Genomic DNA, 18,566 nt, shown 5'->3' with positions numbered 1-18,566 from the left:
AGACCTGGGACGAGGTGCTACCGTACGTCACATTTGCGTATAATACAGCCCAACAGGAAACAACGCGCTTCACACCATTTCGACTTGTGTACGGGCGTGAAGTTCAGAGCATGCTCGATTCCATGCTTCCGTGCCCAGATGATGACCAGCTTCCGCCAGGTGCCCAGCAGTATGCCATCCGCGCTGAGGAAGCCCGCCAGCTTGCCCGTGTGCACATCGGGCGGCAGCAGACCTCTGACGCGCACCGCTACAACCTCCGGCACCGCCAGGTTCGCTATAAACCTGGGGACCAAGTCTGGGTGTGGACACCAGTTCGCCGTCCAGGCTTGTCAGAGAAACTCCTTTCCCGCTACTTCGGGCCGTACAAAGTGTTGCGTCGTGTGAGTGATGTCAGTTATGAAGTTATTCCAGACGGCTCCGCACTTTCAAAACGTCGAAAGCCCAGCTCGGACATTGTGCACATTGTGCGGCTGAAGCCGTACTACCAACGATAACGCACGGCCACCTCCTGTGACCACTCTCTTACTTTCACACCTTTCTCGCCGCCCGTCTTCACTTTTTTTTTTCCATTTTTTTTTTCGGAAGGGGGAGTAATGCCACCTAGCGTTGCCAGGTGGCGCATGACTGAGTGAAGGACGACGAAGTGTCGCTTGTGGGTTTTTGCGTCTGTGCTGCTCACCGCTGTTGTATCGGAGCTAACCCCTTGATATCCTTGATATCCTCAATCACCTTGTACGTGACAATATATATATATACCATAAGAATATAGATATATTCTTTCTCTTTAAGCTTTTGCTACTCTGTAGCAAAAGGGCAAACTGGATCATGTAGCACTCATTGCACCACTTCTTTACTTCTTCAACATCTTTTGCTAACCTAAGAGATTTGGAAACTTAAAGCCACATACTTCAGGTTACTTCTGAAATAGTGCTTTATTATTCCCTAGTGCTCCAGAAAATTTCTCCAAATCATAATTTGCCGCTGTCATCTTTGAGTCTATTTTTGAGTCATCTTTCTTGAGTCATCTTTGAGTCTATGCACTTCTGGTTAAATGTTAGTGCCAGAAGTGCACATTTCTGCGCCTGTTCTTTATGCATTGTCTTGTCCTGTTTGCCCACACATAAGCAATGCAATGCACGTGTGTTTTCCTGTTGCAGGCAGTACCTGTGGTTTGACGAGAAAGGGAAGAAGTGCAAGGTGGCTGCACCCCAGTACATAGACTATGTGATGACCTTCACCCAGAAGACTGTCAATGACGAGTCCCTCTTCCCTACCAAGTTTGGTAAACACTGTCTGTCTGTCTGTCATTCTGATGTGGCTTTCTTCTTTTTTAGAGGGGGAGGGGGAGGCATTATTTTATGATGCCGTAGACTGTTGTGCGACCTCCCATAGCTAGACATCACTCGGTCCTTGCTACAGGCAGTCACAAGGTCACGAATGGAGGTCTTGTGCATGATAGGCATATTAAGCCAGTGCAGGAAGCAGCATATGCAACTGTAACTGGCCTCCAGGAGTTTGGTCTGATTCGAGAATGCTAGCAGTCTCAAGCCAAGACCATTGTCCACCACGACAGACATTTCATTTTTTTTTTTTTTGCCTCAATTTTTGCTGTGTGCCAGGGAGTTGGTCGACAAAGGGCAAATACTAAGAGTTGGTTGCATCTTTTGGAGGTAGTTTGAAATTTTTTTGTGCTTAGTGGCTACATTGGTGGAGAAAAAAGTGATGCTGAGCCAAGCCGGACAAAGCAAAAAAAAAAGAAAGAAAACAAAGTTTTGTTTAGTTACGACAGTCGCTGGGTGGTGTGGCATCTTTTGATAATTGTCTTAAAAGGGACAGAACATTGCACTAAGTGGCCAATTTTTTTTTTTTTTTTCCTGCGCAGTGAAAACAGTTTTTTCTTAAGTGGTCGATTCCATAGTGGTTTTGTTAGAAACGCTGCAGAAACGTTGTACTCAGAATTTTTCTATCAGTTCATTTGCCCATTTAATGTCTATTCACACTTGCGACTAGATGAGGTCGCGCGTCTACCAGTCGCGTGACCAAAGGAGAGGAGCTCGCCACTACCGATGTGCACACTTGTGACTGTCGCCTTCTTGTTCGTCAGGCACAGTTGGGGCGAACGTCGGTAGCGGCCGCTTGCCAGACACTTTTTCAGGCGAGCCCGTGCGCATGCCGCGCTCTCGTGTTTCCAGGAGAACGCCAACGACGAATAGACTGTGTCAATCACCGTGGTGTCAATATAAAATGTTGCGCCTGCGTGAAAAACCCATTTCTCAAAAGTTCATGGTACCTACCGGATAGTCCGAATAGCCCTCCAAGGCCATATCCTTCTCCCTGCCTTTGAATTCCGGGTTCAGTTTGTTGAAAAGGTAGGGGTATTCTTTAATTGCATTGAGAATATGCCCGATCGAGTACTCTGGGACCTCGCTGATTGGTTAAATGGTTTGCGACTAGTAGTCGCGCGACTGAAAATTCGAGCAGTGCCCGATCGGCCTGCGGCAGTCGCTTTTCGACCGATGCGACCATTTGCGACTGTCGCTTTTCGACCAAAACTGTTGCGCGACCGCTGCTAGTCGCAAGTGTGAACGGGCCTTTAGACCTATGCTGGAAACCATGAGTAGCGACTGCGATAACGATTGGGCAACAAAAATGATGTACCGTAAACCAATGTAAATCTTACCTGCCATAAACAAACATTTTCTACTGTACAGTAGCGTCCATTTTAGTTTCCACTCCCAAGGCTGTTACGGCACAAGAACGCATGGTTCCTCGATGAAAAGCTTTAGTGGGTCATGGTCACCGCTTTGTCCAAGGAATTCAGAGCACTGTCGCTCCACTAGTGACAAACGCTAAAAGTGCGTCAGGCGATCCGAGTGCACTCGAGCAAAGCGCAAAGTATAAGAAGACATGACAACTGCACCTGAGAGAAAAAGAGCACTGTGCACTCAAATTATGTCATGGTATTTTCCAGAGAAATGGTGTATTAGTGATAATGACAGTGTTTGCCACTTCAGTTCGTTTTATGCCATTTTCAGGGCCAAATTAAAATGAATAGTGCTTGTTTCTTGGATATATTAGTACTCGACTATACTATATTAGACATGTAATTTCATATTCATCATAATCTGATTCCATATTTTGGTCAGTGTTCTGTCCCCTTAATGGATGTTTTCACAGGTTTTGAATAGAGGTACATTGTATACTATTCCAACAGTTTGAGGCTGTGCTGTATGCTGCTTATCATGAGTGGAAGTTTATTTTTATTTTACAGAGAAACAGAATGGAAACACGCAGTAATGTAGTTTCCAGGTTCTATTGTTAGTTTTTATTCCTTGCTTTGGAGCACCTGTTTGTACATAGGACCATCCTAATTCATTTCACATCCTGTTGGCTTTATAAAAATGGGGACAAAGTGTTTTGTTGTTCTGTATTATGTGCTTTGTAATGTGTACTGTGTAGATAGGGGGACACCTTCCACCTGCTTACACTCCATGGTCCATCTTCCGCGAAGCGGCCCGTCCAGCTGGGGTAGGGGTGCAACTTAGGGGGCAAACATTTTTACGCACTGAGAGTGGCGAGAGGGGTATTCCCATGTGCGCCGCATTCATTGAGCCATCTCCCAGCACTTGTCGTGGTAGGTGATGAGGGTGTGCAGCCATGACTGCTTGCCGTCCAGATCCAGAAAACCTTATCTGTCTGCGGGATTCCACATAGACGCTCCCACCACTACTGTTGGTGCCTCCTCCGGAGGAAGTGATAGTAATTAGCCTCTTCTCCTGGCTGGGGCTGACCCAATGCTTGGGGGGTAATGATCCGCTGCATAGAGACCACAGTGCAAGATATATAGGTGGGGACACAGCGGGCCGCGCCGGTGTCAGATAAAGTCCCCTTGTTCGTCTAAGCCGTACGAGATGGCAGTTCGCTCAGCGGCCTGTGACATAGTGGGAGGCAATGCTTTCCTATGGAGAATACACGCTTCTTGAGAGCCATTTTCTCGTAAACTGTGGTCGATGATGGGAGAAAAATTTAAATTTTTTTGCGGCGCTGTTTTTGTTTAGGTCCATTATTAAGTGCAGTTTTGTGAGTCTGTGGATTTGTGCATGCTTAAATAAAAGCACAGAAGGCGAAGAATTTTCCGCATGAAATTTGAACCTGCTGCACGAATAAGCGGCGGCACTTTGACAACAAAGCATTAATCAGCGATCGTTTCGTTTGTTATTCGGTTTTGCCTCTTTGGTTCGTGCATCAGTGAGCCTGCTAATCTTTTTGCCCTCTCCACACGCACTCGTTTGACCCTTAGCTTGCTCCTTACTTGAGTTACTTGAGGTCCTCTAAGCAGGTTCTGCTAGCTCCCACTGAACTCATCTCCTCCTCTCACTTCCTCTACACCATTACTTCTTTCCTTGCTTCTTTTTTCCTTTCTCTCTCTCTTTCTTTTATTCTCAGCGTACACTAAAGAGGGGAAGAGAATTTCACAACAATGGAGAAAGAACACCAAGCATAACTTATACAATAAAAAACAATAGAGGTAAAATTTATGGTTAACAGTTTTCTTGAATCTACATTAGATTGACGAGCAGTAATGTGATGCGGTGCGCTAAAGCAGCATATAAATCAGTTGATGAACACAAATTACTCAGCATGGTAAGGAACGTTTTGAGCTGGATGGAATTATTGATGCTCGTTAAAAATGCGGGCAAGAAATTTTGTTAAATACATGTTAGAAAATATGATTGTGCACATGTCTCCATATTGCAGTAGCGCACTGAGACTTTTCGTGGTTACGACGATAAGAAATGAAGGGTGGTGTGCGCGTACGGACCATGCACAGGGACTAGTTCATTGAAACCTATTTTAGAGCGTAAACTTTTCATTGCCGAACTAATGCCTGACTATCGCTGTCGGCGTAGGCCAAGATGCTGTGTGTCGATGGCTTGTTAGTTGAGGAAACACCGGCGGCCACAGCCCACCAGGTGAACTTGGCAGCGTGCCAACTCGCTTCATTATTGCCTGCATGTCTACAACCTAGACAAGATGTGTAAAAGGGGCATGGTAGGCGCAAATGGTTACGCATTTTGGAGATCCTGCAGTGGTTCATAAAGGCGAGGTTCGTGCAAATATTGATGACATTGGGTTTGTTTGAGACAAAAAAGCCTTAAATCATGGCAGGATTTGTTCCGTTTTTTGTACACGTGAATCATCCATACTTTTGTTCTCTTGCTTATCCCATTCGTCCACTCAGTCGTTTGCACGTTAGTGATTTGTGTAATATATAAGCGGTATGGGTGCTGTTGCATTTCCTTCATTAAGTATTTAGGAACACCCTACAAAACTATTTATATTTTTCTCCCATTCGCCCAATCGAACGAGGGATTCGCTTTCCCTGCTTTATTCATGCTATCCAAAGTGAGAAAGCTGTGCTTCCCAAGCACCTTGGAATGAATAACTATGACTTAATGGCTGATTGATGTGCTGTTCACTCCTCCATATTTCAACATAAAGTGCAACTTCAGCTTTTTCTTCGGTTCGCTGTTAGGATTTAAATTACGTCAATAGCACTGGCAAACCAATAAATTATTCAAGTATTCGATTCTGCACTGATGAAGTGGGGATGGCTTAAGAATAAAGTGCTATGGTGATGCTCCTGGTGATGACAAAGTTCGGGCCACGCAAGCGGCTCCACAGGAGAAACGTGTCTGCGATATCAGCTGGTTGCTATCGCAACGGCACCGTTGATGTATGTGTTTTTTTCTTGCGGCGAAGATTCACCGCTATATCCACGCTGACGCTGTGATCAGCGGCCCGGTTTGGAGGAGCGTGACTGGTACTTTTTCTGGAAACTTGCCTTCAGTGCCTCGCCCGTGCTGTGTCCCCACCTAAATACTCTTACACCGTGATAGAGACTGCAGGGAGAACTACATTTCCACAGTACATGTAGCTCGTGTAGTGATTCTGTGTAATGGTAAGAATTTACACAGCAGCTCAGGGCACTGCTCTCCAGTACAAAGCTGCGTGACTACTAGCCATATGAGCAGACGTCATTGAAGTGGCATTATTAGACGTGAAAATAGAGGTTTGCTCTGCAGCAAATGTACACACAATAGTTATGGATTAAATATGTTAGGAAAATCCCCCAAGGTGGAGTAGATTTGTAATAAGAGAGTAATTACTCATTGACATCCATCAAAGTGCACCTACATCATACAGCTAGAAAGGAGACCTACGCCGCTTTGTCAGAAACTTCGTAGTCAAAAGAAAAATTCATCGTGGTCCGCGGATCGAACCCGGGACCACCGCCTTTCAGGGGCAGTCACTCTACCAACTAAGCTAACCTGGACGGTCAGCAGATCAGATGGTAGGGCAAGAACGAATTGATCATTAACTCGAAGTGGGAACAGTGTTGATTGAATATTTTAGGGGAATCTCCCAAGATGGAGGAGATTTGTAATACGGGTGTAATTGCTCATTGATGTCCACCCAGTGCAGTGTCGGTGCTGGGCAAGCCAAGGCAGGTAGTGCCCCTGACAGCCTCTTCTCCCCATAATTGTGCAGAACGTGAGTTCCCCAGCTCTTTTGAGTCCCTGGTGAAGAAGATCCATGGACTGCTGCTTCACGTCCTGGCACACCTGTACCATGCCCACTTCCGGGAGATGGTCCTTCTGCAGCTACATGGGCATCTGCACTCCATCTTTGCCCACTTCACGCTCTTCAACGCCCGCTTCAACCTTGTTGACCCCAAGGATGCCATCGTGCTACAGGACTTGGCGGTCGCGCTTGGACTCTGCCCGCCCGCCGAGAGCGCTAATGGAAGCCCCGCTGCCTCCTCTGCAGCACCTTCCTCTTCTTCCGCGGCGACCAGCGGCACAGACGAGGAGTTAGGGGCAGGGGACGCTGCTGCATCTTCCTCGGCTGCTGCTCCCATGGACGTCTCCCTCTCACCTTCGGTGACGCAGCGGTCCGTGGTTCCTTCCGGAATCGAGGCTCCGGCGATGTCCATGGCCACCACAACTGCCGGAAGTGTGGTGCCCGCGCAGTAGGCCGCCGCTTGTTGACGTTTTGCGAGTGTGCCTGTGGTGATGGCAGGGGCAGAGTGATTCCTCCTTTGGAAGTGGTAGTATCTAGCCATTTCCTGTGGTCACAGTCACCTTGGCTCCACGAGGTGGCCCTTCTGGCAGCAGCGGCGGTGTTGAGCACTTCGTTGTTTTTCTTGGCTGTTACACTGGCTTAAAATGCAGCTTTGCTACTGCACTTAACCGAGGTGGTGGCAGTGGCCTGGCATTCTTCATCCCGCACTATTGAGGCAAGCCTCCGCGATTGGAGTATAGGCTTGGCCAGCCAGCACAACTTCAGTTGACATTGCTGGCCTGCTGTTGCCTGCCAGAGTGACTCACACCTGCAGAGTGTTGCAACGTCCACCTCATTTCGTGATACTACCAGTGACAGCGCAAGTGAACTTGTTCTGTGAGAGCTTGCAGGCATCTCCTATGGCTGTTGTAGACGTTAATAGGGTTAGACTTGTGTTTTGGGCTTCGAAAGACGACATTTGTCAGGAGGTTGGAACATTGAGGAATGCTTGGCAAAAGCAGCAAGTGTGGAGGCATGGTTCCGGTACTGGCTTATGGATGGAAAGGAAAAAGAAAGGCATCAGTCTTGTATCAGAAGGAGACCCTGTGGTTTTGCTGTCTTCATGTTGTTTCTTTTTCTTCATTGTGCTACTGTTTGGTTGCATTTTCAGTCAAGTCAGTGTCACTTGTTGACGATTGGGGGCTTGCATTATTGAGGTTTATTTTTGTGGTGATGTCTTATATGCTGTGCCGAGAACAATTAAGGACCAAGAGTGAGGAGTTTGCTTCACTTTTTTTTCTTGTGGGAAAAAAAACACAGACAAACAAAACAAAAAAAGATGTGACATGGTCTACACTGCTTTGTTGTTCTTCTGGTAGAGGAAACACTTGTTGATGTGATAAGAGTTATGCTGTGTTTGACATAATGTCGGTGCCTGTGTTATGATCACAATGATTTGCATTCTAGTAGCATGCATATCGACTAGCTGGGCAGTAGCCTTTCTGGCAATAATAGCACATCAGATACCTATGAATGGCTGTGCCTGCAAGCTCTGTAAGGAGACAAACTAAAAGAACTTTGAAGCCTTAGGTAGCACCAGCTGTCCACTGCTTGACTGTGCAATCGGACGTAGGGTTCTAAAGGGGCTGCGGAAACCTATCTGGGCAGCACATGGGCAGATTTGGCCTAGCTGATAGTTAGTGGCTTTGTCGAATGGAGTGACTGTATATACCGGCTTGTGGTAGAGAGGTCGTGAAACTTTCTTCTCGTCACAAGTCGATCCTCTTGGTGACTACGCAGTGAGACCTTGCAAACCTACCAAGGACCACACACACAGCTGTGGCAAGCCTGTTCTTTCATTCGCGCAGCAAGATGATGGTAGCATTGAGCGTCATTTCTCCAAGGTGAAGGGAAATGCTGAGGAAACAATAGTGAGGCCTTTTTTTCTTATTAATTTCTTTGAAATCGGCCCGCACAGGTGCTGGGCATCACATACCTGCACGACACGCGCAATGTGTAAATATGATGTTCTATTTTTAAGACGTGTGTGCGAGGTGGGTGACTCTAGAAAGTTTTTCTTCTCTGCTCCCATTACCCAACAATTGGCCTTGGAAGTGCACGTGCAATGGAAGCTCACCATTTGTGGTTACGAAAGGGGTGGGCCTTGCAGCTTACATAGCTTACCTCCATAAGGAGGTGGCAGAGGCCACCTGCTTATGGAGATGGTGGTGGCCTGCTGCGTCTCGGGCAGGCCATATAATTGGGTTGCTGTAGTACCTGCTCGGTTGTCTGTCTTCAGAGGCCTCCACTCGGTTGTCTGTCTTCAGAGGCCTCCAGACTTTGTTTTTGTTTTGTCAGGCATTGTCTCTCAGTGGAGGAGAATTAGGTGCACATTTAAAATGCTTGACTGCCTTAGTTTTTCATGGTGTAAGCAGGTCGCTGAATCTGCCAGTGATGCTTTCTGCATTGCTAGTTTAACATCAAGTGAGCAGATATCAGGTTGCTTGTGCATGTTTAGGGAGATCTAGAGTTGTGTTTATTTCGTGTTGGGTTCATTCTTGCAGAACTGAGCATATCGAAACTGGGTTTCACATGGCGAGTTAAATCTGTGTGTGGAGGGTCATTTTAATCTCAGACATGGTCTTGTTCTTACTGGGCTATTTCAGTTTATCACGTGTCAAAAGCAAAGTTATCTGCAGTCACATTATACAAGGCACATAATGTGGAACAAGGGGTGATGTGATGGAGCATTGCACTGCTCTGCTTTTGAAAGGTTCCTACAGGGAATCTATTTTTGCTTCATTCATATTGCTCTGTGTCAGGTTGGACGAGAAAAATAATTTCATTTGCACGAGTGCGTTTTAGCCTCGCGTCTTTCTCAAACTTTATGAAGGATTGTGACACACTTTGGGCATATAGTACCTGACTATGGCCTTGAAAGGAGAAAAATACAAGATCCTTGTGCAAACTGTAAGCACACGTGCTTTCTTCTGATTGAACCAATTTGGGCTTGAAGAGTTGCAAGTGCTGGAGCCCTACAATAAATACAGGCAGTATAGTGGAGCTGTCCGTATGCACTCTTCAATTATCTGCATAGTTGTTCATTTCTTTTTATTGTTTGTCAAGGTATTGTCTTCAGTCCTTCACTATGGAAGAGGATAGTGTAGAGAGATTCATTAGTGTTCACGGTAGGACGCGGTACACACAAAAAGAAGACTAAATTATTTTTCTTTTTTATGGGAGGGGAGTGGCTGGGGATTTGACTCTGCGAAAAGCATAACTTTCTGACTTCTTGGACATAGCTTGGGCGCTTTGCTGCTGCAAATCTCTCCTAGCGCTTTAAACACTGCATGCATTACTGTGCTTTTTGCCTGACTTCCTTTCCATCTGCAAAAACATTTTTCAGCCCTTAAGCAGGCGCTTCCCTCTTTCCATCAATCCCATGTATAGGCATGTGTTAAAGCTAGACATTAATGGTGGACTAGTGAGGCTATTACAGCATTAAAGTAGGAACTGCATGTAGTACAGCAAACATAGGATCTTCAAAAAGGCCCAGTCTATTTTTGGCTACAGGGTGGAGTCTTCTTGCTGACAGATATGGTGAGGAATGGTTGCTTTCAGAGCCAGACGTGTGGAATATCGAAGCCTAGAATATTTTGTAGCTTTTTAATTTGGTTAATAATTTCATCTGACAAGTTTCATTGGATAATAATAGTCTGGCGCATGGTAAATTTGCATTCTGAAGATGCATGGTTTAGCGGTTTGTCAGCGATGTTATCCTTCGACACGTGCAGTTTATTCCATTTGTGGCGGTGACAAAGGTTGCAAGCCAAGTACGAGCTTTGTTCGTTTTGCAGACAAGGCTTGTTTTGTCATCTATGCCGGTTATCTGCCAGTGGTAGGCTCCCGTGCGTTGTTGGCCATTTCAACACTGACAACTCGAAAGGAGTAGGAGATATTGAGTCTTTCCAACATTTACGTTTCCTCATATTTTTTCTTGGTCCCAAGAATCGTGTACGTGTAACTTATGAGTGTGTGTGCATGTGTGTGCAAACATTATGTGCACACATGCTTGTGTGTAAATAGTGGGTTTATTTTTTACCATTGTTTTTTGCCTTCTGTTCTATTTATTACCTGTGTTGAGAAAGTGTGCACTTGCTTTTGTCAGCCTTTATTAGTTTGCCGTGTTGTGCCCTCTCTCAAAAAAAAAAAAAAGAGTCCCCAACACTTGTTTTGTCTGCTAGCTTTGCTGACAGTGTGTACAGTCCTGAGTTAATTTTAATTTTGTGATTATTCCTGCGATCTTCGCAGCAACAGCATTGACATGGCAAGTGCTGCATATCTGTGCTGTGGAGTGTTGAAAGGAAGGCAGCACGAAATAAAAAGAGTGACTTGTCAGAGGAAATGCGCACATTCGCTGCTTGACATTCAGGTCTTTGTAGTTTAGGTTTGATGCATATCGTTTGAGCGTACGTGCTGTGGGAGACTTCATTGGTGGACGCATCTGCGGCACTTTTGAGTCCCGTCGGGAGAGTTTTGAGTTGGGAGAGTGTTGTCGTTTGCTGAACCAGGAAGGGTCATCTTGGAGCAAGAATTATTGTCAAACTTGTGGGAGAAAATGTGGTTGAGACTGACATAGGAATACTTTGATTGTTTGCATGGGTTACAAAGTTCACCGAGCTTCCCAAGATTGTCATAACATCTGCCTGCCTACACTCGTGGTGGGTAACTTGGTTGGGCTTGCATAGTTGGAAGCATGTTTAATTAAAACAACCTGCACTCATTAAGCAAGGAAGCTGCACATTCTGCAAATGGAGGACTTTGCTGTAGGCATTCCATCTCAAAATAACGGCTTGAGGGGCAAGTTGGTGCAACATCGTATTCAGATATGTGGCGCAAATAAACACAAACACAGGAGAAGATACACAGCAGATCTTAATAACATGCTGTATGGTGGGTAGCATGCTAGAACAAACGCACACCTAATACTCCTTTGTTCTACTTCGGCAGTCCTTTCCATGCATTATGTGTGGTCACTGCTGCCATGGTGCAACACCAGCTCATGGACATTTATGAATTGGTGCCGTGAGCCACTTGTCCAGGTGTTGCGAGTGTAAAATCTGCAAAATAATATTTAAAATCTTGCAGAAATTACCTTGATCGTAAAAGTGATTTCATACTACAACCTACTGTTAGTAATTTCAACTCAAACAGTACTCTACTTTTGCTAAAGTTGTGAACATTTTGAATTGGAGAGCATTTTGAATGCATATAATGTGTGTGATGCAGAAGTACCACATAAAGTAAGCCAGAAGTCTAGGTAAAGAGTTCTGATTAGCAAGTTTCGACTGTATGTAAAAAATTAAGCTCCTGAATTCGAAACAAGCATCAGCAGTCAAGAAGTCTGAAAGAATTTTGTAAAAACAAGAGAATATACTGTTTCCAATTTCTCCTATTTTGTTGTATTTAGACATGAGAAGCTTTCATGGTAATGTGCCTATGAGGCTGCCAGCTGATTATGAACTTCCTCACAAAGTTGACACAAGAGGGTGTTTCTGGGTTCCTCTGAGACGTAGGGGTACAGTACCAGTGAACGGAATATTGTCCGTAAGTAGCCCTAACGCAGTTCCACAGTTGCGTGCATCAGTGAAGCTCCCTTGGTGTGAGGCTTAGTCTGTCTGTGTGGGCATGTTTGATAGCAGTGCCTGAGCCCTTACACTTTATTCCTGTTTGTGTCGGCAGTTATTTTTGTATCATTATGGGTGGTGGCAGTCATGGTTTTTATTATCTGGGTAAGCGTGACAGAGATACTTGCATGCAGCTTGTTGACCGTCAAATGGGGAAGAAGGACAGGTCATGTTGTTGGTTAATTATTTTGTTTAATGAATTGAAAAGCAAGCACTGTGTTAGATGTACATATATATAATATATAGATATATATATATATCTATCTCTACGAAGACTTATAGCGACAGGTTTGCTGGGGGGAGAGCAGAGATTGGAGCGTCTTGTGCTGTGAGGGGAGCAACACAGCCAGAGTGCAGGCATGGGTGTTGCTTCAAGTTCGAGCCAGTTGAAAGCCAGTTCCACTTGCACCCCCCAAATTCGACCATGCCTAGTGTTGCCACGCTCTGTGAGTGATGTATTCATCAACTGGGCCAGGCTTTGTGGGGCTGGTTGACGTGGTTCGTCATCTTGCGCCGAGTGGCATTGTGAGGTGCACTACCAGTGTACCCCAGTTGAATGCACCCCTGTCTCTTCCTTTGCCTGTTTCCGTACGGGGCCTTTGGTGTCTACTGTACCACCGCTCTGCTGACAGCAATGCGCCAACCACCACCGCAACCACCCGTAACTCTTGCACACGCGTTTATCTGCATTGTCCATGAGTGCAAGCGCCAAACTCCTGTCACACAAAGCAGCAGCTGAAAGTAACTACTGATATGTTTGGCTGGCTATGGTGTTTGAAGTGTGATTTTTGTCTGGTATAGATGTTCACCTCGGTTACTAAAGCTGCACCACAGTGATGTGCTCGGTGCAACTTATGCCACACTGCTGAAATGTTACACAATCTTTTCTGTGTGTTCTTCTGGCACTGTTGTTTCACCTCAGTCGTACCCAACACCATTTATCTATACGTGTGACAGGAGTTGCAGCTGACTCCCTGGTGCCAGAACTGAGCTTGCATAACAGCACAAGGAAAGCAGGCTTTTTTTTTTTTTTAACCTTAAGGAACATTTGTCGGGCAAGGTTTTTCAAGGGTATCGAACGGATTACTGAAATTTTAATGCATACTTAATGACATACGTTCTTCATGTGCATGTCACTTGCATGCTTCTCAGATTTAATGCCATCGTGTGGACTCGGCCGCTATGTTTCACTGGCCTCATAGGAGCAAGAAATGCTCTCCCCCACCCTCAATATATCTGCTTGCAAGACATCTGGGGAAGTCTCGGCATCTGGGAGCTGGCTGTACGCTACTTGGCACAGAATTTTCAGCATAAAGACACTGAAAAAGTGCACGGCAGAATTCAGCGCTGCATATAGAAACATGCACAAACAGCAAAACATACACAAAGACACATACACAGGAACTTGAGACTCAGCCTCTTCAGGGGTTGCACGGGACCCCTTGCCTGCTTGCATGAGCAGGCTGGAAGGGGCGTTGCGGGCGCATGCTCCGCAGCAGCAGTGACGACGACGCGTGTGTGCAAGATGGGTACACGCCTGTCCGTTGGTGCCTTTCTATCGAGAACTGTGCGTGCATTCCACGGTGCGTGCCTGTGTGTGTCTTCTTGCCTTTATCCTGCGCGCACCGCCGCCTGGTGTCTCGATGCTGCCACCACTATTGCTACTGTTTCCGCGTGTGACATCGGTTGGCCCGTCACGTGACCTCCGGGCGCAGGGGGGTTTCCGCGCTGCGAGCCCTCGTTCCTTCCGTCTAATTAGTTACGCCTCAGCCGTTGTGCAGGTGCACCTTAATCAGGCGTTACAATGCCGGTGCACAAAACGCGTGCTCCGTGGGTTCGACACCGCTGCTGTAGGTGACGTCATGGACGGCGTCGTCTGACACGTGCATAGTCATCACTAAATTATTTGTTGATCCACCCCCCTCCACAAACACACACCCGATGTACGCACATCCAATCAGATGGCGAGTTTGCCGAAGTTGGCAGAATCTGCTCCAAAGCATCTCGAGCTTATAGCGAAAGTAATGTGTGTCACCACTTGGCGCATTATTTATCTAAAAAATGAGGCTAGCCCGTATTGCGATCACGTGGTCCGTTTTAAACAGCTGTCCTAGATGACTTCCGTGGTGCTTTCTCTTTTTATGTATTACTGAGCTTCCGGTCCAAAGCAGCCCAGCGTACTCGTCTGGGCGCCGATAGCGGGACGGATCGCCCCTTCTCCAGTGCTGTGGTGTGGTCGGACTCCGCTCTTTCATTTTTTCCGGCTGGTCGCGGCTGGCGTGGAGGACGCAGTGATCGATGCACTGCCGCTGCGCAGACTCCAAAGCAGATCGAGTGGTTCCTGCGGACACCATAGTTGTTCCTGGCCCTTTAATCGGGGCCTCGCCTAGCTCTGTCCTCGTTCTTGCACCATTATTCACTGACGTCAGACCATCGTCGTCGCTGGGGCAAGGTGTTTTTAAGGGCTCTACAAGAGCTGTCGCACGTCTGCATCCATATTATGGCAGCACTTGGGGAAGCTCTCCGTATGCTGCTGAAACGAAGGGGAAGAGTTGCAAAAACCGGTGTGGCGTGCAACTAAACACGTACCCCTCGTCCTGAAGCGTGGTTCTTAAAATCGTTTTCATCAGGTTGTGTGTGTGTGTGTTTTTGTTTTGTTTTTACAGACAAACTGTTAGAGAAGTTTTGTTTTGGATTAGTGAGCACGGCTATCCAGGAATGAAATGCGTACGGCTTGCCCCACCAGTCGCCTCGAAGGTACGACCACCACGTGCTCTGGGCTAGGTCCTCCAAACTGGGTAGTTCTGTGAACTAGGCCACAATTGTGGCTGCAGAAGCAGACTTCCAGGTTTTACAGCGTCCAACCTGATACTACCTCCATCCAACTGTGCGGATGGTAAATTGCTACGCGATGTTTTTGAGTATGACGCATCACACATGCACGGTGCTTCACGTAATTTATGCTGTTTCCGCGGCGCAGCGTCGAGCTGGGGCGACCCGTGAAGGTAGCTGGGGCCGATATTATGTACGTCGGCTTTGTCGCCTTGCCCTGTTGCAAGCTGACATTGGGAATCGCTTGTAAGAAGAGTACGTTATCATTGAAACAGCAGCACTTGACGGAGGGGCTGGCTGGCTGGGGGGACCCTGCGCGTGGAGGTCTGCGTGTCGCGTGCTTCGGCGATGTGTGTGTATTTGTTCTCTTTCTGCTCGAGTGTGGTGGCCTGATCGTGTTCTTTGCTTCCATCACCTTGTGTATATGTTCACTCTGGCGGTGTTGGTACTCTCTTTTTCTTTGTTTCCACTGGCCGTGCGCGCGTTTCTGCGCAGCCGTGTTTAGCAGAGTGCGCCGCAAGAGTCGGGGCGATGATGTGGAGATGGTGATGACGCTAAAAATGAGGGTGATGCTGTGGCGGCGCTGTAAACGTACACACACACTCCCAAGACGCGTACGCGCGTATGCTGTTTCTCTTGTTCGCCTTTGATAATCGACACACAAGTGCACACACACGCGGAGAGAGCGGAAGGTATATACTGTGTTTGCGGCGAGGCTTTGTAAATAGACCGAAAGAGAGAGAGAGAGGAATAAAAACCTTCGAGGGAACTAGTCAAGTACAATAAAGTTTAGTACAATGGTACGACTCCCGCGTGTGTTCTTTTGTCCACATGCCCTGTACAGAGCGCTCCATGGGTGGCAGTGGACCCTGCCGCTGTGGAGTCGTGTAATAGCTCTGTAAATTAGTCAATGCATTTGAGCTGGGCAATAAAGAAATAAAAGTGGCGGCGCCCTGCCCGCAGTACATATGAGATGGGGCGACTTGCTGTTAAGGAACCATTACTGCAGCAATTCGCAAGGTCACACCAGAAGCCTTAGCTCCTGAGCTACCCGCCGCGGTGGCGAACTGATGCTGCAAAGGTGGCCAGTTTTTCATACACCAAAGGACAGGTCGTGCGCGTTACGTGTATCGGGTCCCTGTCTCTTGGTGTTTCGTGTTAATAAACCGCGCTATCAATTTATTAATTCAGATGCTCAACTGCCGAGCCCGAGGACGCGGGTTTAATCCTGTAGGCGAAACGCAAGACGCCCGTGTACTGCGCAATGTCTATGTACGTAAAAAGGTTGTCATAATCAATGGAATAAGGAGAGTGAAGTGCTTGACCACCTCGACATACCCTTTTGGACCGCAGACGACACGTGTGACGGTCAGTGCAAGTTAAAGATCCCCAGAAAGAAATTTACTCTGTAAGCCTCCAGAACAGCACATCCTTATTCCACTCCCCTCCTTACGGCGCGGTTTAAGTGGCCACGGAGAAGTGTGACAGATATTGCGCACTTCCAATTGTCACGTACTGGTGACAAAGCCGTAGGAACAATCGAGGAGACGGATTTCACTGGAATAAAATCTGCGGTACTGACCTGCGCCCGCTAAAAAACTAAGCAATTCGGCGGCGGTGATAACAGCTTGGCGAACGTTCAACTACGATATGCCCGTTGCATTCGTCAGTACTCGATTTAAATTCGGCAAAGAAGCATCTGGATATCACGCAAAAGATGGCCAGAACAACCTGGAACATTGTGAAAACGGACGCAAGAGGCTGGAATCGTTCCAAAACATCTCTGCGCATTTTGCACGACGAAGAAAATTAAGTCGCTTCTCGGCGACACTGAGCACGAACAATCATACCACGTGTTGCAATCCCAGTGTACTGCAGCGGGGGCGTAGAGGTAGAACATCCGCCTCGCATGGAAGAGGGCCCTGGTTCGAATCCCGGTGCCTCAGAATTCCCCACCGGTTTAAATATCCGCGTGTCAATGCAATTACATAAACAGGTTTGGGTTGTGACCACCTCCATAAATCACTCTCTCACCAGAGCAGGCCACCCGGGTGCAGTAATTGGCCACTGCCTCCAATGAATACTCCAGCAAACCCCTGACCCTCGGTCTCCAGCGGCTGCGAAGAAACTGACCACGGCAGCGGCCAGACCTGCGCCGCAGCAAAGACTGCTGAGAATCTCTCGTTCCGGACAGGCCGTCATTGGAAACTCTGCCCTGGCAACGTTTAACGCTAGAACCCTATGGCTAGTGAGGTTAGTTAAGCAGTGCTGTTAGAGGAACTAGAGGGTATGAAATGGGATATGTGATAGGGCCTAGTGAGGTTAAGAGGCCAAAGGAGACATATACTGTGCTGAAAGGCGGGCATGTAATGTGTTATCGAAGTTTACCGGAGAGACGAGAACTAGCAGTAGGGTTTATTGTCAATAAGTATGTAGCTGGTAATTACTGAGAGGGTGGCAGGCATCGTAATGAAGCACGATAAGAGGTATAAACTGAATGATGTACAGGCCTACGCGCCTACATGTCATGATGACCAGGCAGTCGTAAGCCTCTACGAAGATGTAGAATTGGCAATGGGGAAAGTGAGGACGCAGTATAGTGGAATAATTGGTGACTGCAATGCCACGGTAGGGAAAAAGCAGGCTGGAATCCTGGCAGAGGGTGGCATTGGTTCTAGGAGTTCCTAGTGTAGTTTGCCAAGCGCAATAACTTCATACATTCTTCAGCAAACAGAAGAACCGGAAGTGGACATGGAAAAGCCTAACGGGAAGAATAAAAATGGAATTGGTTAAGTACTATGTTCAAACCTCAGCATTATGAAGGATGTAGGAGTAATCGGAAAAGTGCGATACAGCGACCACAGGATGGTAAGGTCTCGAATAAGCCTAGCCCTGAAGAGGGAACGGAACAGATCAGTAAGTCCATCTACGAATTAACAGCGGGGGGCACAAGAATTCAGGATCCCGGCCACTACAGGATATTCAGCTTTAAGCGAGGACGATGACCTTAGCGTAAAAGCAATGAACAATATTTTCAGAGGTATCATTACTGAATGCGCGGTAGAAAATAGGGGGTAGGATAGTATGCCGGCAAACTATCTAAGGAGACGAAAGATGGGATTAAGAACGCCGTAGTCTGAAAACTTTCAACGCAACAGACAGGATAGAACTGGCAGATATCAAAGCTAATCAGGCACAAAGTAACCGACATAAGGAAGTATAACGTGGAAAATTGAGCATGCTCTAAAGCACGGGAGCAGCCTTAAAAGCTGTAAAAAAAGAAATTGGGGATAGGCGAAAATCAGATCTATGCGCTAAGGTACAAGGCGGGCAATGTCATAATAAATATTGACAACATAGTGTATATATGGTACATATTGTAACACTCTTGTCTCTATGTAACACAACCTTTCTGGGCCCAAGAAATTGTGCACACGAAACAGGCGGCACTTCCACTCCCACTCCAAGCTTCTTCGTCCAACT

The 18,566-nt window shown here is 46.9% G+C and overlaps 1 protein-coding gene across 2 annotated transcripts in view; it reads left to right on the top strand.

The window, feature by feature from the left end:
- The window catches only part of Mob2 (MOB kinase activator 2), a 145,764-nt gene extending 129,878 nt beyond the window's left edge, over positions 1 to 15,886 (top strand). For both annotated transcript variants that reach the window (XM_084602886.1, XM_084602885.1), the window contains exons 4-5: positions 1,158 to 1,282; positions 6,553 to 15,886. In XM_084602886.1, the coding sequence (XP_084459012.1) occupies positions 1,158 to 1,282; positions 6,553 to 7,037 (610 nt within the window). In that variant the 3' untranslated portion in view covers positions 7,038 to 15,886. The remainder of the gene's footprint in view (positions 1 to 1,157; positions 1,283 to 6,552) is intronic.
- The last annotated feature ends 2,680 nt before the right edge of the window (positions 15,887 to 18,566 follow it).

The sequence above is a fragment of the Amblyomma maculatum genome, chromosome 4 (genome assembly GCF_055883805.1).
Source record: "Amblyomma maculatum isolate TAMU_Amacu chromosome 4, ASM5588380v1, whole genome shotgun sequence".
Lineage (NCBI taxonomy): Eukaryota > Metazoa > Arthropoda > Arachnida > Ixodida > Ixodidae > Amblyomma > Amblyomma maculatum.
The sequence above is the reverse complement of the archived record's forward strand: the minus strand, read 5'-3'. Positions and strand labels throughout refer to the sequence as shown.